The 21,989-nt window shown below is 39.2% G+C and overlaps 2 protein-coding genes across 4 annotated transcripts; one reads left to right on the top strand and one right to left on the bottom strand.

The window, feature by feature from the left end:
- The first annotated feature begins 28 nt into the window (after positions 1-28).
- On the top strand, positions 29-19,530 carry LOC308404796 (ras-related protein Rab-27B-like). 3 transcript variants are annotated; one of them, XM_080895020.1, is made up of 7 exons: positions 29-141; positions 837-1,009; positions 2,297-2,382; positions 4,655-4,758; positions 4,898-5,021; positions 6,147-6,323; positions 19,053-19,526. In XM_080895020.1, exons 2-7 carry the CDS (start codon positions 857-859, stop codon positions 19,186-19,188), a joined length of 780 nt encoding a protein of 259 aa, XP_080751146.1. In that variant the 5' UTR covers positions 29-141; positions 837-856; the 3' UTR covers positions 19,189-19,526. The 3 variants fall into 3 exon arrangements, with proteins under 3 accessions (XP_080751146.1, XP_080751147.1, XP_080751145.1); XM_080895021.1 differs by having other exon boundaries at positions 48-141; positions 890-1,009; positions 19,053-19,530; XM_080895019.1 differs by lacking the exon at positions 29-141 and having other exon boundaries at positions 157-1,009.
- On the bottom strand, positions 13,762-21,252 carry LOC308404795 (alpha-N-acetylneuraminate alpha-2,8-sialyltransferase ST8SIA3-like). The gene is made up of 4 exons (XM_080895018.1): positions 20,774-21,252; positions 17,755-17,877; positions 16,872-17,429; positions 13,762-14,939 (listed from the first exon to the last, which is right to left on the bottom strand). The coding sequence occupies exons 1-4, from the start codon at positions 21,055-21,057 to the stop codon at positions 14,657-14,659; spliced, it is 1,248 nt and encodes a 415-aa protein (XP_080751144.1). The 5' UTR covers positions 21,058-21,252; the 3' UTR covers positions 13,762-14,656.
- Positions 21,253-21,989: the final 737 nt, after the last annotated feature.

Here is a 21,989-nt window from a genome sequence, read left to right as displayed (position 1 = left end):
TAAACTCCTCCCTGGATCACATGTAGCACAGGGGAAAGGTTCAGGCTATGCAATGTACCATCGAATGATGATAGTGGTTATTTAATAAGAACAAGCGGTGCAACTTGTGAACGGATGTTTTCATTTTCTCCACGTAGACTGGTAAGATTTTAAAGTTTTAATGGTTTGTGTGTGCTGAGGGTGTAGTATTGATGTTTGGACTATTTAGAAAATTACTAAAGTAATGTTTTGTGTTAATCTAGTCAGTCTTTTTGTTAATCATTAGAGGGTTAATTAAGCAGCATCCTTGTCACTTGATTGCACAGAGTAAGATATAGTAATATCTCTTTTAATGTAGTTTTTTTTAAGTACATAAGGGAGTAAGAAAAATACTTTTAACTATTTGGCATCATTAAATGGGATTTCCCATCCTGCCTTTACTGGACTAGCCCCAGCTGACAGTGTAAGCAAAGCATTGCGATGACATAGTTGCGTCATGCACTGCTGAGCTGTCTGCCCATAGCTCTTTAAGTCAATAAAAGGACTTCTGTGTGCCAAACAAGCTGGGTTTTGCTAAGCAAAGTTAGAGAAAACTCTGGAGAGGCATTTGACTGCTCATGTGGAAGCCAGCTCCAGTCATGTGCTAGTCCTTCTCTGATCAGTGCCTAATGAGTGGGGAGTTATGACGTCCTGCAAAGCCTGTGTGATGGTCCTACAGCCTCAGACTGAGAACTGCAGCTTAGGTTGAAGAATTTAACCTTATAAGTTGTTATTTTCCCACATGTGTCTCAGCTCTCATGGTTTGGGACATGTGAAAACCAGCAAAGTGTTGTACTGTGAGCTAAACTCTGTGGCAGGTTCGGCACTCAGCTGTACAATGGCTAACTGGGACTATGACTATCTGATCAAGCTGCTGGCTCTGGGGGACTCAGGAGTGGGAAAGACCACCTTCCTCTACAGGTACACTGACAACAAGTTCAACCGCAAATTCACAACCACAGTGGGCATCGACTTCAGGGAAAAGAGAGTGGTGAGTACATGTTAATGGTATTTAAATTATAGGGAAAAAAACATTTCAAAAACTCAGTAAGGCCAGGTAAGCCTTTTACACATTTATCTTTTTAAGTATTTTATAATAATTGGCAGATAATGTTTGATACAGAAATAAGTGGCCATTAACTTTTAATAGAGTACACAACAAATTATTATTTGTCAGGTTAATGTGGGATCACTAGAGTCAAGAAAGCATTCTAGTGGAGATATATTGTAGGAAATATAAAAGAAGCAAAGATATGTTTGAAGGGATGACCCCCAGACTCCCTCCAATATTGATCCCCACCAGTGAAATCTGCATCTTTAATATCAAATGTTATTTAAAATGTTTTTGTTGTCTTTGTGTTAACAGTCATATGTGGTCTTTTTTTGTTAGTTAGTTTGTTTGTTTGTTTCACTGACTTCTTGCAGCAAGTCACAATAAATTGAGGCGTTCAGGTTGCTCTATTTTAGTAGAACTTTTCACATTTATTGAAACTATTTTAAATTTTACAAGAAAGACAAAGAAAAATCTGCAAATACTCACTGGACTAAAAAACTATCTCAATCTGAGAGTGTTCTTCTTACTTAAAACAATAATAAAGAAAAAGTATGCATATAGAGGGTAAAATTATTTTCTGGCTTCATCGTCTGTTAGAAAAAATGTGTTAACTCAGGTTGTTAGTAACATGGTAATAATCTATTGAAGAAAATCTAACTAAATGTCTAATAAACACTTAGACATGCCAAACTCGTCTTAGGGAAATAATTAAAACAAAGTAGAGAATTACAGACCAAAAGTTTAATACTTTCTTCTTGAAAAAATATAACAAAGAACAAAATGAAATCCTGTAAATCCTTAGTGAGTAAAACCACGATTTTGAAGCTGAAGTAGCAACCCTAAATGTATTTTTCCTGATGTAATCAGCTATACTGAAAATGCTAGGTTTTTATGTTATATGAAAATCTCTGTAGTCAAGTCTGTAGCCAAGAGAAAAAAGACGTCTCTATTAGCTGCTTATATGAAACTAAAACATTAGTGTGGTATTATGTTGCCAGTACAGCTATGGTCACGTTGAGTTTTGTCCATAAAGTAGACCTGTTATATCAAATTATCTATTTTGCTTGATCCCTATCATAAGTGTAACTGTGTTGCATCCGTCCACGCATCCTGCTAATCCAAAGAAATGACACAAAACGTAAAATAGAAATCGTGTAATTTGGTTTGCATGTGGAGCATTTTGAACTTTTTGAGTTGATTACTGGGCTCTGTGTATTGCTTTAGGTTTATACGGGGACAGGTGTAGATGGGGCAACTGAGAAGAACTTCAAAGTTCACCTTCAGCTCTGGGACACAGCAGGACAAGAGAGGTAATCATGAAATTTTTCTTTGTTTCATAATTCATAGTTAATATTTCATAAATAAGTGTGTGTGTGGAGGATCGAAGCATTATTTATCATTTTAAAACTCTTTGCACCTGATAATTAATTCCTCACACCTGGTTTATGTAGTCCGGAATGTCCAAATTTAGCTGTCAGGCACATGATACATGATGTGGTTGCAAAACCAGCTTAATTCTTCACCCTCCACTAACAGTCTTGACAGGTGGTATAAGGTGTTTGCCTTGATATACTGTGTTTGGTTTCCTCCAAGCTAAACACTATATTGTGCATTATGGACAAACATCTCTGCTTTGGTGTCATCTGTCCAAAAGATATTGTTCCTGACATCTTGTCATTTGTTCTGACATGTTCTTTTTAGAGAGAACAACTCTTGTTCAGTCTTTTGCTAATTGTATTGTCACAAACTTTCAGTGTTGGGGAGTAACGGAATACATGTGCCGGTATTCAGAATACAGTTACTTTGTTGAAATAAATGGATTACACAGCGGTCTTTTCCTGCTTTATATGTTAAGCTATGCCCTCTCTATTTTTGGTAATTCCACACTGGTGGGAACCCAAACAAATCACATTAAGAGACTCTGTCTGTGTCTCAATCTCACGACCCATGTCACCCCTACTTGCAGCCCCATACAACGATGTGAAGGAATATCTTTATTATTCAAAACATTATTTAATATGAAGGCAACAGGCAGAGTGTTACAGGCATAGCCCTAAAGAATGTAGCCTCATGGGCAGTGTAGTCCGTGCTGCAGGGAGAATGGACTGCCATACTCATTATCTGTCTGTGTGCAAGGGAGGGAGAAAAAGAAGAGTGGAAAAGTACAAGTTGTCACCGACCAGAAACAGGAGCTGGAAGCATGTAAATATAAAAATAACCACTGCAGCCAAATAGAGTGCCTGACGAGCCCAGTTGTAAGTAAGCTATTAAGGCTCGACTGTACACTGCGTTCGTGTTTTCCTCCGAAACAACAATAAGTTCAGTTGGAGCCGCGTTTCAACGCCTCTCTCTGTCTCTCGCAAAGTTCACCCAGAAAACAAAGTAAAGCTAGTTTTCGGCTATGAGCCCGACACAGAACCCAACGAATTAGCCAGAGGTCCCTTTACTACGGTTCGGAGCCGCTGACCTGTTTTATAGTTTTCTATATGAGATCGCTGCAAAAAATGCAGCCTTACCTAATGTCCACCCTACTGTTTCTCATTTTATATTAAGATTTAAAAATCTAGTTAGTATTGGTATGGCGAGTAGCCTTCAGTAATAGTAATAAATCACACAGCAATAGTACATTCATGTAGTTGTAAAAAGCATGATAATATATTAAGTAATCCAAAGTATTCCGAATACGTTACTCTCATTGAGTAATGAAACGGAATACGTTACAATATACATTTTGGGGCTGGTATTCCGTAATCTGTTGTGGAATACATTTTAAAAGTAACCTTCCCAACGCTGTAAACCTTAGCATGCTAACTGAGGCCTGTAGAGTCTGAAATTTGGCGCTTGTCTGAATTTGTTGTTTGATCTGAGAAAGGTTGTAGGATTGTGCTAACTCACCCTTCAATGCTCCAGACAAGCAAAATGCAATAGATTCTGCATTTAAAGAGATCCTCACACTTGCTGATGATCAGTTGATTAAATGTATTTGATTAGCAGCCCCCTGCTGCTACTTACCTTCCTGTAGAAGCACTAAAGGTGTAATCAGGACTGCATAGTTCTTACTTTAGTGTAGCCACTCTGATGTCACCCACTTGTTACTGAAGTCCTATTTCTTTGAGCCCTCTCCATCATAGCTTTATGAAACCAGACACCATGTGTACAAGGTGGCACAGACTTTATCAAGTAACCCACACGTTCATAAGGTAGTGGCTAAAGCATACTCTGCTTTTATCATCATACTTAATGTTACGCTAAGACTTGAAACTAGTGATAAAGACCATAAACTGGAATAACTTTTGCTGAGGCCACTGAAAAACCAAACTGAAAGCTATTTTCTCTTCTTGGAACCAGAGTAGTTACCTCCTAGAAACAATGCAAGTAACATCTTCCATCCTTTATATACAGTCTGTGCTAAGAAAAAACAATTTTAGCCTTGTGGGTCTGCTGGGGATGCAGTTACAGAAATCCCAAACGCCAGTAGGATTCTTGGGACCATGAATGTTGTATTGTATTTAAATCCATTCAGCAGGTGCTTAGACATGTCAGTTTGACATCTGCTTTCTAAAAAATCTGCTTTTTCTTTAGGTTCCGCAGCCTCACCACAGCTTTCTTCCGAGATGCCATGGGCTTCCTGTTGATGTTTGACTTGACCAATCAGCAAAGTTTCCTCAATGTCAGAAACTGGATGAGTATGTTTCCACTGAGCCCCCTGTTCTGCTTCCAATCAATATATTTAGTTTTATGTTGCTGCACAGATAATAATCTCGACTGATTCTGAGTTTCTTCTCATGTATGCTGAGGCTTTACGTGACTTCCTCTGTGTTTCAGGTCAGCTGCAGGCCAACGCGTACTGTGAGAGTCCAGATGTGGTGTTGGTGGGTACCAAGGCAGACGTCAGAGACATGAGAAGTGTTCACGCCAGGCAAGCCAGAGATCTGGCAGACAGATATGGGTAAGGCCTTACAAACACTGTATTAATCATAAAAATATGTCTGTACCCATAAAGAGACATAGTAGTGTACTTTCATACTTGTTTTTTCATTTTTCTTTCCTCTGCGCAAACATAATTATGGCTGCTGTTTGTTTGTTTATCAATACTGCCATGGTATTAAATTAATAACCAAACTTCATGTGACAACAGTTTACAGTTTTGTGTATGACTTTTATTGATCTTATGTCCTGTTTTATTTTTTTAATATTCAGAAGACTTATTAAACCTGACGTTCTACCACATTAAATATAAGGTTACTGTAACCTTTTTATTGCTATTGTTTTGTGGTAAATTATTATTTTATGAATTGTTTTTACTCATTTTAGCTTCTCCAATTTTAGTAGGTCTCTCAAAAAACTTTCTCTTGGCCTTCATACATTATCACCTGATTCTAGTAACGATGCCAAGTGTACAACATAAAAAAGACATCCAGTGTGTCCTACTAGATTTCCTACAGATTTATAAATGACAGATGAGAAGGGGATAACTTTTGGACTTTTTGCTGATTTGTACACAATATCCATTATTATGAATAGATGAAAGTGGTTGCCTGAACTGATGAGTTCATTTGAGCCAGAAGTGTGAATTATCCCAAACGAGACCCCATTTTCCAAGCTGGAGCCCAAAGGGGCTTTTCAGCATGACCTACAAATACAAACTGACAGTGGGATCATTATATTTTTATAGCCTAATTGCTGAGAAAGACATTATTAGCCAAACCAAAACGAAATGACACTTTATTAAAATTGTTTTCTATCACTACTCTGGTGCCATTTTAAATTTTAAATTTAATATCATTTTATATTTATATAGCTTCATCTGGTAACTGTGACTTAGAAGTTTGTGTTTTCCACAGGTTCATGATGAGTTAATGAGTTCAGATTAGAAATTATTTTCTCTTTTCCTTGAAGATGATGGAAATCTAGTTTTAATTCTGTCACCATAAGATGGTGCTGGTCAACAGTTTTCCCTGATCTTGGATCTGTAAAAAAAACTTTTACAGCAAAGACTTATTTTGGATTGTAAAACAATCATTTTTAAGATCAGCTAATGTTTTTGTTTTTTTTTGTTCCACATTCTCCTAAGCATCCCGTACTTTGAGACGAGTGCAGTGACGGGTGCTGATGTGGACCTGGCGGTGACCACCCTGCTGAATTTGGTGATGAAGAGGATGGAGCAGAGCACATACGGGGGCCAAGGCTCAGAACCCAATGGCAGCCCCGTCTCCAGCCATGAAGTGGAGGAGGCATCTGTGAGGAGCAGGTGTGCCTGCTGATGTTGCAACCATCAGCTCCTCTTTTCTCTTTTACACCATATATCACTGCATTTTGAGATCCTACCATTTTCTCGAGATCTACAACAGCCTGTGAAATGAGACATTTGAGATCCTAAAACCAAGCAAAATATAAGCCCATACTGTACATGAAAGGAGAAGAGCTTTGGAAAGTTTCATTTAAAGCGTTATTATTGTTACAGTATAAATTCGTCTTCTAGTGTTATTTATTCACACACTTTGTATTGTCAGAAACAACATAAAAGAAAACTGCAAAATGAAACAACTGTATGTCCACTTATAAAAAACTGCAGTACTATGTAAAAGTCTTGAACCCCTTATTTCTTTATATTTTGCATCCAAGGAGCCAAACTTTCTTATTATGTTGGTCTTTACTTTCTGAAGGTCATTCAAAGTTTTTCTTTGGACACTGGCTGTTTTTAACACATTATCTGAAGAATGTTTATTTAAGCCACTTTAGCCTGACTTATAATCATTCACCGGAAAATATGCAACTCAACAGATGAGCCAGTATTGTGTCTACACATAGGAAACAACTTGGCAAATAACCAGTCAATACCCGTGTCTTTCAAGTTCTTTCTTTACGATTGAAAACTCAATTTCTTACTTTTTAAACTGCATTTCCATATATGTCTGTTTGAAAAACATTCCTGGCCCTTATTCCCATTTTCAAGTAAAGTAGTGGTCCAAAGACTTACACAGCTCTGTGAACAGGTCGAATATTGGCTCTTTTGACATGTTTGTACAAACACACCACAGATAAAGATATGGGTTCAAACAAATGCCCCAGAGTAATTTTTATAATTCAAAAAAATGATTAAAAATATAGATAGATACAAGACAGATAGAAAAAGTAAGTACACACTGATACATTTATCTTTCTTTAAGTGTAAAATTAGGTGGTTGGGTTGCTAGTGTTTTGAAGAACTTTATGCAGTGATATTTAAACATGTGGTCTGTCTTATTTAAACCTTTGACATCTTGGGTGTGTTGTTCTTTTTGTCATTGAAATGTGCGGTGTGAGTATCTGAAGAACTCTCAGACTTTCTACAGAATCCTGTGAAATCTTTTGAAATAATCATTCCACTGTAAAGTAAATCATATACCAGTGGCAAATATAGTCCCCAAAACTCAGTCGTAGTATGTGCAGGTAACTGTTGGTGCCAGTGCGTACATGTCTACTCTCCAAAGAGGCTCAGAATGCTGATAAAGACAAAAGCCTTCTCTGGGCATACAAAATCTAGGAAAGAGAAGACCAAAGGGTGCTTTCCAGAGGAAAGTCATACCAAGTGTGATGCATGATGTTGGAAATTATCTGGTCTGGGGTTGCTTTGCTGCCTCAGGTAGCTGGTAGTCAATGATTCCACTCAGTCACAGATAATATGAGGAAAGTTGTCTAAAAGTGGAAGTTAAAATTATCCAAATCCACTAACTGTATATAAAAGATGGACATAGTCTCTGGCTCTGAATGCCAATTCCAAAAGACTTCCCGTTCCAAAGACGTTTTGGGGGGAAAAGGCCCTTGGCTTTCAATAAACATTTTCTTGATTAATTTATGGGCTTGTGGCAGTTTCCAGTTATATTAAACACACCCAGAAGTTCATATGTTAAAATGTAACATTTGTGATTAAAGATTTTTGATTTACAAACTGTAGATCCTGTTGTAGTCAGATCCAACACTGGGCTGGTAAGGTGTAGTTTTAAAAAGGTGTGATGGCAATGGTGAAAATACCCAGTGTGGGGCTTCACAAGAGGACTTCACTAGCCACTTACATACAGTCTATGTGTGTCCTAAGCACCACTGCAAATCCACTCAGGAACGGTTGGAGGGTTAATAACAGTGTGAAATAGTCTATGCAATAAAACCTTTGAGCATTTTAGCATCTTGCAAATAGAGGAATCTTGCATGGAACAGTAGTAAAAACGCAAGAAGCTGAAATTCGGGGACAATAAAAATGTCTCTACATGTAAAGTATATGTGACTTTATGTGTAGCCACTATTTCAAGCAGAATAAGATTTTTGTGTGTGTAAATATATTGCAAAGCCAGCAATTTCATTTAGTTTATGTAGTTGTTGTTAGTTTACTTTTTAAAAAAAATATTTTAATCTCCAAATGGGTCATACCAGAGAAAAATACTGTTTATTTGACACGTTGAGGCATTGATGGAAGGAATATGCAGGCACATAATGTATATTTATCATGGAATATAATCAAAAAACATTTACTGTAGGACATGGTTTCTTACTTGGATGATTGCTGTTGATCGAACAACCAGGATAGTACAGTCACTTACATGATTTATGACTTTTATACAACATGTACATAAGCAGCATAATGGAACAAAATCGCCATGCAGATCAAACACAAGTACAGAAATGTTAAAGGGTTGTTAAAGAACAAATCCTGTATAGTGCTCAATTTGGAATAAACACATTTAATGTTTAGGTAATGCACATCACTGTCTGGTCATTTAAACATACTGTAATGCACAAAAAATATATATTACTCTGACTGGAATACAATCATCACAGAGTTTCTTGGCATCAGCATATTTTACACACATTCTGCACATTGATTTTTAATGTTACGAGAAATTTTCTTAGAGGAGGAAGTGCCCAGCAGTATACCACTGGATATTTCCAACAAATAACTCTGAAGGAGGACATTCATAGCTTTACAAGGAAATTCTACAAATGTAGTTAATTAGGGAAATCTCTGCAAAACAGTGGCCATTAGGCAAGTGTCAGCCCTAAAAACCTCAAATGTTTGTGGGGTTACCCTAGTGTTCTGAAGCCAAAGTGCCTCAAACTTGTATTCCTTTTGCATCCAGCAGGGGGCGACTCCCTTGACTTCCTGTCCTATTACATAGAAATATGGAAAAACACCCTTCGCTCCTTCAGTCTGTGACATTTATAAACATTTTTATCATTACTTAATCAACTCAATAGTTTAGTTTTGTAAGTCATGATCAGGATATTGCAAGTCGTTAGCTAATGAGAATACATGTACGCAGCCAGATCCAGCCCTCACTTGCCACAGGCAGTCTCAAAACACCAAGGTGATCACGGCAAAAACACTTAGCTTGAGGCTTCATATTCAGACTTTACAAATCAGTGGAGGTGTGCAGGGCTGCCACTTTCATTTTTTATACTGTCTACTGCCATTAGTTTTCATAGAGCTTTCACAAATCAGTTTCCATTATTTCTTTTAAGCACATGGTCTTTGGTGTACCTACAAAACATTCAGTGAAGGGACTGCTTAAATTATTCTTACACATCTATAACAATCAAAGTCCTAAAATTTGGCTGTCTTTTTACAAGATGTGCAGTTTCATGGTTGTTGCTTTTAATGTCGTGACTGCACTGTGATTTAAAGGTTAGACACACAAGTTAACGATTTGAATTAGTTCGTTTGAACAAGACGAAAGAACAGACACTACATATGGTAAATGTGCATGACTGCATTTCTCTGTGTGTTAAACCTCAGCCTAAGCTGGAATTTGCAACAAGGAGCACATGTTGCAGAGTCATGGGATGGTCATGTGGCCAGCTTTTATTGTTTGGGTCCAGTCTTCCTCACCCCCATATCCACCAGTCTGTTTCAGTCTGGCACGATAAGGTGGACTGTTTAAGACCCCAGGACTATCTACAGTTATAAAAAATAAAGCTTGTTCATTTTTAAGTTGATCTGTAGAAGTTTGGTCCCATGTGGAATACAGCGTTCTTTTTAGCCTTCAAACAGCTCTCATACAAAGACACCAGTGATATTCTTAAGGAATACACCACCAGGAATACAAACAATAGCAAATGACTAAATTTTACCCTTCAAAAAGGTTGTATAAAACTAGCCTAAAAGATCTGTTAGTGCCTCACATGCATTACCACTTAAATATTTCATGCTGTTTGTACAAGATGCAATAAGCCATATAACATTCATTCATTTTATCTTGCATCACGAATATTGAATTTGATACAGTTACGGTCGGAATAAAGAAAATTTCTTCAGTCAACAAAATAGTGAAGTTCAATCGTCGTTTGGGACATAGTGGGAAACCTCAAGATCGGTTATTATTTAAAAAAGTTCTATTTCCTGATGTTTTAAGCCACACTTGAGCCATGATTTACATCACAAGGTGGTCCGAGTCTGGTAGCCCCTGGTCAAAAATGATTTTTGACATTTGTTTGTATGCTTAAACCAAGCTTGTGTTTACTAAGTGAGAATTTAAGCATACATATTGAAGCATGTTGCATAAATATGTTGTTAGTAAATAATAAATATCATAACCCACTTAGACTCTCTCATGTAACTAGCTAGCTAACATTAGCTCCCTAATGTTTCCATTTAGGCAGGAGAAAAAGAAACAATCTGAATGTGTAAACATAAACTTACAAGATCTGAAATTATATCATGTAAAAGCAAAACTACATTCCACTAAACAGCATTAAGTAGGCTAGCATAATCAACTATGCACAACTCCCTTTAAGCTAACAGTGTGCTAACCACGAAACCGTTCAGATTTGGAAGATATGTTACAGCTCAATAATAAAGTCTTTACTAATGATGATTTGGGGTTTTTCTGTTTGGAAACGACCAACATTTTCACATATTTCCACAAGGTTGCTAGGTCAGTGCTTTCTATTTTGGCCTAGGACACCCTCGCAAAAGCGATTCTTAATCTCAAGAGTTCAATTCCTGGTACACTTAAGGTAGACATACAACTTCCTCACTGAGCATTTTTTTAGCAGTTGGTTGGTTGCTCATGAACACTTCAGGCATTTGGTTGTGTAGGTCAGTGGTCCCCAACCTTTTTTGCGCCATGGACCGGTTTATGGCCGACAATATTTTCACGGACCAGTCTTTCAGGGGTTGCGGATAAATACAACAAAATAAAACCAGTACTGGTACCAAAAAAACAAGAAGATTTATTCATAACACACGGGAAAAGACCCAGGGAAACCGAGTTAACAATAAAACCGATAAAAAACCCTGAAAACCATAAATTCCATAAATCACACCCAAGCCTCAACTTTTGCGGCCCGATACCAAACGACTCGGAGACCGGTCCGTGGCCCAAAGGTTGCGAACCGCTGGTGTAATTAACCCTCTGAAGTATTTACCAAGTACTCATTTATCCACTTAGAAGTCAGCAGGGCTCCTGAACAGGGGTAATTAACCTTGTTTCACTAAAATCTCACCAATACTCTGGGAGTAAGTAGCAATCCAACACTGCACTGCACCACATTCAAGAGCAATGCATGCTGTGTGGAAAACCCACTCTGGCAACACTCGTGCCTTTAACTGTGAAATAAATATTTTTACCTAATAACTTAAGTTTGATTAAGAGTGGTGAAAGAGCGGAAATAAATAGCTTGGCTCTTCTGAAGGATCATAAATTTTGGTTGGCAGATCTTTTAAAACTCACAAAATAGCATCTTGCATCTGCACGGGTAAATATTTTTAGACAATGTGTGAAAGATTTGCAGTTTTACAGAGTGGTTAGGTCAGGGATTACCATGTTTTGGGTTTGACCAGTGGCTTCCTGAGGTCCCAATTTAGTAAGCTAAGTTTTAAACTAGCTTAGGTACGATATTCAAACTTGGTAATAGAATAGAATAAACCTAGAATAAACCTTTATTATCCCACAAATGAGAAATCTGGGATTTAATCATGAATTGGCAAAACGATGGAGCTGTTGCTCCAGTCTGTCATGTATTTTGATAATATTTTAATTGTAAACATTGGTTCTTTTATACATGATGATAACAAAACTTGATGATCTCTTATCAGAAATTACTTGGCTAAATTTGATCCTAAATCAAGTAAGTTTACCATTACATACAGTGGGGCAAAAAAGTATTTAGTCAGCCACCGATTGTGCAAGTTCCCCCACTTAAAATGATGACAGAGGTCAGTAATTTGCACCAGAGGTACACTTCAACTGTGAGAGACAGAATGTGAAAAAAAAATCCATGAATCCACATGGTAGGATTTGTAAAGAATTTATTCGTAAATCAGGGTGGAAAATAAGTATTTGGTCACCTCAAACAAGGAAAATCTCTGGCTCTCACAGACCTGTAACGTCTTCTGTAAGAAGCTTTTCTGTCCCCCACTCGTTACCTGTATGAATGGCACCTGTTTGAACTCATCATCTGTATAAAAGACACCTGTCCACAGCCTCAAACAGTCAGACTCCAAACTCCGCCATGGCCAAGACCAAAGAGCTTTCGAAGGACACCAGGAAAAGTATTGTAGACCTGCACCAGACTGGGAAGAGTGAATCTACAATAGGCAAGCAGCCTGGTGTGAAAAAAATCAACTGTGGGAGCAATCATCAGAAAATGGAAGACATACAAGACCACTGATAATCTCCCTCGATCTGGGGCTCCACGCAAGATCTCATCCCGTGGGGTCAAAATGATCATGAGAACGGTGAGCAAAGATCCCAGAACCACACGGGGGGACCTGGTGAATGACCTGCAGAGAGCTGGGACCAAAGTAACAAAGGTCACCATCAGTAACACACTACAACGGCAGGGAATCAAATCCCGCAGTGCCAGACGTGTTCCGCTGCTGAAGCCAGTGCATGTCCAGGCCCGTCTGAAGTTTGCCAGAGAGCACATGGATGATACAGCAGAGGATTGGGAGAATGTCATGTGGTCAGATGAAACCAAAGTAGAACTTTTTGGTATAAACTCAACTCGTCGTGTTTGGAGGAAGAAGAATACTGAGTTGCATCCCAAGAACACCATACCTACTGTGAAGCATGGGGGTGGAAACATCATGCTATGGGGCTGTTTTTCTGCCAAGGGGACAGGACGACTGATCCGTGTTAAGGACAGAATGAATGGGGCCATGTATCGTGAGAGTTTGAGCCAAAACCTCCTTCCATCAGTGAGAACTTTGACGATGAAACGAGGCTGGGTCTTCCAACATGACAATGATCCAAAACACACCGCCCGGGCAACAAAGGAGTGGCTCCGTAAGAAGCATTTGAAAGTCCTGGAGTGGTCTAGCCAGTCTCCAGACCTCAACCCCATAGAAAATCTGTGGCGGGAGTTGAAAGTCCGTGTTGCTCGGCGACAGCCCCAAAACATCACTGCTCTCGAGAAGATCTGCATGGAGGAATGGGCCAAAATACCAGCTACTGTGTGTGCAAACCTGGTAAAGACCTATAGTAAACGTTTGACCTCTGTTATTGCCAACAAAGGTTATGTTACAAAGTATTGAGTTGTATTTTTGTTATTGACCAAATACTTATTTTCCACCCTGATTTACCAATAAATTCTTTACAAATCCTACCATGTGGATTCATGGATTTTTTTTTTTTCACATTCTGTCTCTCACAGTTGAAGTGTACCTCTGGTGCAAATTACTGACCTCTGTCATCATTTTAGGTGGGGGGAACTTGCACAATCGGTGGCTGACTAAATACTTTTTTGCCCCACTGTATATTTTCATTGTTACTGATGGAAAATTATCCTCCTAGTCTTTTTGGTAGATTTTGGAAATGTCTCATTTTCTCAACACCTACGTAATGAAGGCCGGTAACACGTTCTGCAGTTCTGATCTAATGATCACAAAACACCTCTCCATGAATTTATGGCTTATTGTTGGAATGTTGATTATTATTCCAAAAATTTTGAAGTGGACAGTCAGGCTGTCTACAGAGAAAAAAGACACACATATATTTATATAGAGTACAATCTTGTAAACAAATACCATCTTCTAGAGCAGTGCAGATTGTCTGACACCTCGTGGGGGAAAAGGCCTGAAAACAGGAACTGCACCTCTCTGGAGGCATTAAATCTGATTACAAAAAACACTGATCTAACTCCTTCCCTGAGATTAGGCAGTGATTTCAGTGTACAGAATTGGTATACTGTTGTAAAGGTGATTAATCGATCTGTTTCAAGCAGAATTGGAAATTTACTGCGTCCCCACAGCTGAATCCCCCGTAGACTCCAGTTAAAATAGATGTCTGTTTGGCTCAAACTATTTAGCCAGCAGTCATGCAAAGGAGAATAATGAAAGCAACTGAGCTGCATGAAAGCCCCTAACTGTGGTGCTGAACACAACATGTTGAATGAATAACAACGCTGGGATCTGCAGCTCGAGTGAGCCTGACATCTTCATGTAAAATTACAACGTGACACGAGTGTGTGTTTGCAGGATGATCATAAACTGCCTAAACACTTATCATGCTTATCATGTGTGCCACAACAGAAGTTTGAACTGAGCTGATGTATGTTGGTAATGGTCTCTGGAGTCACGTCTTAAACCATCCCGGACTCATCGAATGTCTAAGAGCAGTGCGTCAAGCTGAGTTTGATCACGCCTTCCCTGTGCAGCTTGTAGAGCAGCTTGAACTCGCTGGGCAGCTGGTGGGTTTCCTGCCACTTAGTGGTGAATTTGGTCCCTTTCTTGTCGTAGTAGTGGTACGGCAGATCCTTGCCTGTGTTGGGGTCCCAGCCAAAGGGCCAGAAGCCGTAGAGGTGGATCTCGTCACATATTGCTGAGGCCAGGGTGTACATGAGAATACCAGTGCTGAGACGCTTGGGAGAGAGGTTTTTAGTCTTCCAGTATCTGAGAAGAAAACAAATAGATCACAAATTGACTGTAACTTTGTGTTGTCTGTTCAACATTTTATCATGTGATGTACAATTAAGCACATACATGTTTGGATGGTGATACAATTTTTGTGATTTTGTGTCTGTTCACCACCACAATGAGTTTTAAATCAAATAGTCAAGATGTGATGGAGGTGCAGATTTTCCATTTTAAATCAAGCGGTTTAACAAAAGTATTGATGTAACTAAAGTACAACCAGTCATTCACCAACTAATTATAGGCCTGTGTGGTCATGGTTTTAGTGTTTGCCACACTTTAAATAAAACTACCATGTTGGTGACACCAGGGTTTCAGAAATACTCCCACAATATGCCCACATTTACATCAGTCGGTGGTGTCATATCAATGCTTTCATATTAGCGGTGGATTAAATTGGTCTTTGTACTGCCTGTGGTTCAGTTTTACTTGTTACATATTAACAAGACATCCAATAATTCTCTGATTTTTAGCTCATCTGGCCAAAGGACAGCGGCCAGGTGTCTTTCCATCTGTCCATTTCATAGTTCATAATAATTATTATTCCTTCAAGATTACCATGCAGGTTTTTGTGAGATTGCGCAATGATCAACAATTGAATGTGATCAAGGTCAAGATCACATGCATTTTCAAAGAATCACTTACTTGCTCCCAGAGTATTGGTCACATTTTAGTGAAACACGATTCATTTGTCCTGTTTAGGAGCCTCCCTGACTTCTCAGTGGATTTCAGTTCTCATTAGTTTGTGTAATACAGCCAAACAATAACAACAAAACTTATAGGTTCTGTGATTCACATATTACAATAACCTGTCAATTGTGATGGATCATGAGTCGGATGAGCTAAAACATCACTGGCATTCCAGTTATTGTTATCCTGTTTTTTCCTTTTGCATGTGCATCCTGTGTTCCTGTGTGCACTTCTTTGTCTGCATGAGTTTTGTCCTGGTCCCTCCTTCACTTATTTCTTGTTTTATTTTGAAGGTCATATCCTCAGGTGGTTGTCTGTGTGTGTGTGTGTGTGTGTGTGTGTGTGTGTGTGTGTGTGTGTGTGTGTGTGTGTGTGTGTGTGTGTGTGTGTGTGTGTGTGTGTGTGTGTGTGTTTTTTTACTGCCTTCCTCTGTTCTTTTCCCAGCTTTGTTAGTGTCCCTTCACTCGTACTGTGTATTTAGTTGCTGTCTTTCCTTTTGGTTTTAGTAAGATTATAGTTTTTGCAAACCCTGTGTTTTCTCTGCTAGATTTCTGTGTTTGGGATTTATGTTAGTTTCTCATTTTGAGATGTTTCTTCATGGATTTAAGTTGTTTTTAGGCTTTTTGGCTGCCAATAGAAGCAGCCTGTTTTATTTTGTTTTGTTTCTTTTTCTTCAGTGTGACATAAACCTCTCTGTTCAGTCAATAAAGTTAGAAAGCATTTCTACACCTAACCGATAAACATTTCTCTGAGCAACAGGTGGAGAGCAGAAACTGGGTGACAAGGAATGTGAATATAAAGAGCTGCAGGAACCTGGAACTGATTGAGGATTTTGCATGACTGGTTGACCTGGGATTTTTCAGTGGATGTGTGGTTTGAAATAAGGAAATAAGGTTTTTGGTTAACAGAAGCTTTAGCTATTTTAACATTGTGTCCCATAGTATAAAATTTAAAACTACAGACCTATGATAGGTCTATAGTCTACTGTCATTTATTCATAGACTTACAGTACAGTATTGCAGTACAGTAGCATGATAGTCTTTATAAAGGCTGCAGTAAATTGTGAATTCTGATGATTATTAAGCATAATAAAAAATTCTTTATTGCGGAAATGTTTCATTTTCTGTGATAATTAAAAAGCCTATGGAAAAATCACATTGGTTTCCAGGTTTGCCTAAAAAATCCTCCATCCCTGCAAAGCTCAACAGAATCAGATCTTACTTGTTCACGTCGTGCATGATATTTCCTGGCCAGGCCAGTTCAATCTTCAGCTGTCCCTTGTGCTCCACAAAGAAATCCACCAAGGTCCGAGTTACTGTAGCTGAGGTATGAAGGAAGAAGGCAGGGATCCACAGGATGGCTCCCTCCAGTTTCTTTAGGTTGAGGAAGAAATTATTTCTGTCTTGAATGGTCAGCAGGTTATTGTAATACCTCTCCAGGATGCTGGGGTTAAAGGTGGTCAGGTTGGTCTTCTTGCCTACATCCTTGGAGTAGATGTCGGTGGGGGCAAAGTTGCAGCGGAAGACAAAATCGGCTTGGTCAATTTCAGGGCCACAGTGGCTGCCGGTAAGAATGCCACTATTTCCCACCACGGCACACATGCTGTAGTGCTTATTGAGGATGGGAGAGGTGTCGGGAAGCAGGGATTTGAAGTTGTTACTGATGGAGAAAACATACTTGTGGCTGGAGTAGTCAAAGTGCATCAGCTGGCCAACACGCACGCTGTTCTTCGTAAGGGAAAAGTTGTTGGGAATGTCGATGTAGTTGAAGATATCTTTCCTGAAAAAAAAAAAGATGTTAAAAAAAAGTCCAAAACCAATCACAGCGACTACATCCCTTTTTTTATTTACAGAATGTTACAGGCACATACATACATACATACATGCATACATGCATACATATATATGTGTACACATATATCCCATATAACAAATATGCAAAATTAGACACACTTGTTGGTTTTGAATGTTGGTTGGACAACACAAGCAAACAGAAGACAAAATGAAGAGGAAGGATGTTTTATGCTGTCTGATTTCCAGACCAGAAAATACTCAAGTTTCACAAAGAAGACAAGCAGAATTCAGTTAGGAGTCAAATCTTTTACCTCTGATGATAAAAAGCTGTCTTGTTGAACTTCCATTTGGACGGTTTTCCTTGGAGCTCTTCGTTTAGGGCATTAGTTAAGGGGATGAAAGAGGGGTCCAGGAAATTCATGGCGAACTGAGACCTGAAATTAATGTCCACAAAACATTGGAAGCTGAGTCATCATGTAATAACAGCAGCAGCTATACTGGCTGCGGTTTAGAAAGATCCAATCAGATCTGCTCCTGGCACACTTTGGTCAATCTGCTTTTCATATCAGTCCCTCAAAAGACTTTCATGTTTAGAATAATTACAGTTAAAAATGTTCAAATGATTCAACTGTTTTTTTGTTTTTTCTCTTTAAAGAGGAGAGTGGGAAAAATGAAAATATTTAGATATTTTTCTAGTTAAAACTTGGATTCATGTTAAGACTTGGGCACTAGTTTTGTATTAATAAAGGAAATGTGGAAATCACACTTAATACATTTCCATTCCCTTTATGTAAGTTACCTTGAGTTATTTTTCTGTATACGTAGTATATGGTCAACAAGTCCAGCACCTTGGACAGCTTTATGTTTGATTTAAAGGAGGCATAAATGAGTTTAGACCCCTTTGGGTTTTTATTTTATTTATTTATTTTGTAGACAGCCCCTAAAAACTATTATTAGTATTAATTGTGGTGTATTTTATTATTATTTTCTGGAATTATCTTCTAATGGTTTGTTTTCCTAACTTTTCTATTGACAGCAGTACAGGAAAGAATGAAAACAGGTTTTATGTCCAGTGTTGTTGATGTCATGATGTTACAGAGCGCTCACACACAGGCGTGGCTCGTGGCTTCTCAAGAATAATAAGACTTTTGTTGCTGCAGCAGAAAGAACACGAAGAGATAATTACGTGACACAAATCAGTGATGCAGAATTAAAACACACTTTAACTGAAATACAACAAAACATTGCCATGACTTATAAAACCCATGTACATTATTATTTTAGTTTGTTAAAAATTTCGATTCCTATTCTGATTAAATTGGGTTTCAGTGTTTGTTTACGATATGCTCCAGATCCAGGTGGCAGCAAGTCAAAAGGATGTTACCTGTCTATGTCCTGCAGCAGCCTGTATTCAGTTTGAATATTGCTATAAAATGATATGGATCAGTTTGTCTTTCATTCACTATAACAATTCACCAAAAATGATAAAGCTGTAGCTTCTGTTTTACCCACATTCGCATAACTAAGCAGTGTGTTGTCTTTTTGTCGACAACTAACCCTAACCCTCTTATAATAATTATTATATTATTATATTTTTGTCATTTTCCAGTTTCTATTTGAGTGAGGAGGATGGAGAGCGAGGGGGAGGACAGAGAGATCCTACAAGAAAAGTAAAAAGGAGGGAGCAAATAGTCAAGGTAGCTGGAAAAACAAAAGTTATTTTTCATATGCAGTTTTTCATGTAAATGGTAAATGGCCTGTATTTGTATAGCGCTTTACTAGTCCCTAAGGACCCCAAAGTGCTTTACACAACCAGTCATCCACCCATTCACACACTGCTGATGGCAAGCTACATTGTAGCCACAGCCACCCTTGGGCGCACTGGCAGAGGCGAGGCTGCCGGACACTGGCGCCACCGGGCCCTCTGACCACCACCAGTAGGCAATGAGTGAAGTGTCTTGCCAAGGACACAACGACCAAGACTGTCCAAGCTGGGGCTTGAACCGGCAACCTTCCGATTACAAGGCGAACTCCCAGCTCTTCATGGAGGCTGTTGTGCTTTCCAGTAGCACACTTAAAAAAGAGAGTTTGTATTGTATGAATTCAGAAACCTTTACATAAAAGAACTCTATTATCAGTTTGTTTTGTGTGATTTTCTAGTGTCTGTACTGAATAATGATACTTTAAATGCTTGATGATTTGGTGAACTGAAATAATGTTGTGCATGTTTCTCCATTATTGAGTGTGTCATGAATCTCTGTGTACAGGCAGGAGATTGGAGCCAAAATGCAGGACCCACAACACACAAAATACAGCTTTATTTACTGACTCAAAGGAAAGATATCAAACTAAACTAGACTGGGAAAATATAAACTAAACTTTACCGAAAGGCACACAAGGGATCACACAGCATGAGGGACGGTGCGACATGGAACATAGGGAGATTCTGACATAAATACACAGAAGGTAATGAGGGACGTGGGAACACACGGGGAGCACAGATGATGAGGGTTACACATAACAAGACAGGGAGGACACGGAACTGACAATACTGACCCAAGACGCGGACCTTAAACGCAACACAGGAAGGACACAGAGACGCAGACAGGAGGGGGGAGAGAGATCACGGGGAGATCACAGACATAACAGGCTGGGGAAACACGATAAACATGATGGAATAAAACACAAGGGGAAAAGGGCACACGAATTCACAATTAAATAAACACAAACACACAAAGGGAGACAGAGGGCAAAGACATAAGGGGAAATCTGATCAACCATAGGCTGCTGAACAGACAACTTAGGGATCTTAAGAATGCAAATGAACTTAATACAGAATGACAAAACTCACAAAACTCAAAACACTGGGTCAGAAGTCCCGGGACCATGACAGAGCCTTTGCCTGAGTTTGATAACTAAAGCGTCCGCCTTAAAAACGGGTGGATTCGATTAAAATCTGATCAATAACTCTAAATTATTCATTCTTAGACACTACACTTAGACACTATAATAGGTCATCCAATTAATTGGGTTGCTTTTGAAAGTAACGTTGTAATGTTTATTCAATTAAATGGAGGTTTGCAAATGTGAAAAGGATTGATTACATTTGGAAACAGCATACTCCATTAACATTAATTACAAGGTACTGCGTGAATGACATTATGATTGGAAGCTGAGGCCCACTTAAAGTTTGAACCTAGACAGCAAGTATATATAGAAGGTAAAGTATGAAGTCTGGAGTCGTGCACAAAAGGCCACACTGTTTACATCAACCCAATTCTGCATCTGATCATCCAGCCTCATTGTGATGGAAAAAAAAATCTCACTCACCGAAAGCCTGCATGAAACATAATCCTCGGGCCTCCCATGTAGTATTTGGAGGAGGAGAAGAGGCTGTCTTTTCTCAGAGACACGTAGCTGATGAGGGATAAAATGAGCACGGCGACGCACAGAATAACCAAACCCAGGGCCTTGGCGATGCGGACCATCTTGGGAGCGTTTTCATTCCTTGTATGTAGCTGCAGCGAGGTGTTGGCCTGTGTTGTTATTCCCGGGTCTGCACAGCGCTGCCGCCCGTCTGAAAAGCACACATAAACTGGCGCCCATCGGCTCATATAATCGTGTAAAATGGACGGGTGGTGATTTTCTGCGGCTGCATGATAAGGATGCCGCTGCTCGGTCCGCGCTCATTCCTCTTCCTCTCCTCTGCGGCTCGAAACCATCCAGGCTGCCGGGTTAATCAAGGAGATGGGAGCAGAAATGCGTGTCAACACATCCCAGACAGCTCCACCGCAAGCCGCGTACTTCAGCAGCACCAGCTGCACCAGCAGCATCACCACCTCCAATCCCACCCCCTCACACTCACGCTGATGCAGCTTTCGGCACAAAGAGACGCTTGTTCGGTAATTAGTTGAATGGGGCTGGCAGAAGATTTAAAAGTTCCGAGCATCAGTCTAATATGTTAAGTCATGCGCACTGGAATTTAATCTCGATATCCCGGCAGGGCATACATTTTAGTATTTAACTGTATTTTCGTTTTATGGAGTTTTCTTACTGTACAAGACTTTCTGGGCCACCTGTGTTACTTCATCAATTCACTTACTATGTACAGGTATTGCTGTCAGATGGTAAATGCCTAACAGCCTCTAAATAAATAGAGCGGTAAATAGACTGCAGCATGCATTTAACACAGGGGGCATCCGGACTTAAACCAGAGACCTCTTGATCTGCAGTCAAATGCTCTACCAGTGAGCTATACCCCCTATTCCCTTTCACGTGTTTAAATTGTTTGTTTATATACATATATACAGTTTATCCAGTCTAACGTATTCCTGTAGTACAAACCTGATACTGTCGATTTTGATTGTTTGTTAAACAGTAACACAAACAACAGCATCTGGATTTGAACTGGAGACAATCTAAGCTGCAGTGCTCTTCCACTGAGTTATCCCCCCTGTGTATGACTGCACACAGTGTGGAACTTGAGGTCTCATCTTTCAGTTGTGGCGCTCTGGGCTTGTTTTCTAATGCATTCTGATATTTAATC

The sequence above is a fragment of the Rhamphochromis sp. 'chilingali' genome (assembly GCF_963969265.1).
Source record: "Rhamphochromis sp. 'chilingali' genome assembly, chromosome: 10".
Classification (NCBI taxonomy): Eukaryota; Metazoa; Chordata; class Actinopteri; order Cichliformes; family Cichlidae; genus Rhamphochromis; species Rhamphochromis sp. 'chilingali'.
This window is presented reverse-complemented; position numbering and strand designations above follow the sequence as displayed.

What these genes read in the sequence shown, in the direction of transcription:
- LOC308404795 (XM_080895018.1), bottom strand. Translation starts at nt 21,057, where the DNA reads ATGAGCCGATGGGCGCCAGTTTATGTGTGCTTTTCAGACGGGCGGCAG. An exon ending in ACAGCTTTTTATCATCAGAG is followed by an intron (nt 17,430 to 17,754) that starts GTAAAAGATTTG and finishes TTTTTTTTTCAG; the next exon opens with GAAAGATATCTTCAACTACA. An exon ending in ATCATGCACGACGTGAACAA is followed by an intron (nt 14,940 to 16,871) that starts GTAAGATCTGAT and finishes TTTTCTTCTCAG; the next exon opens with ATACTGGAAGACTAAAAACC.
- LOC308404796 (XM_080895019.1), top strand. Translation starts at nt 761, where the DNA reads ATGTGTCTCAGCTCTCATGGTTTGGGACATGTGAAAACCAGCAAAGTG. An exon ending in GACACAGCAGGACAAGAGAG is followed by an intron (nt 2,383 to 4,654) that starts GTAATCATGAAA and finishes CTTTTTCTTTAG; the next exon opens with GTTCCGCAGCCTCACCACAG. An exon ending in GAGGCATCTGTGAGGAGCAG is followed by an intron (nt 6,324 to 19,052) that starts GTGTGCCTGCTG and finishes GTCATTTTCCAG; the next exon opens with TTTCTATTTGAGTGAGGAGG.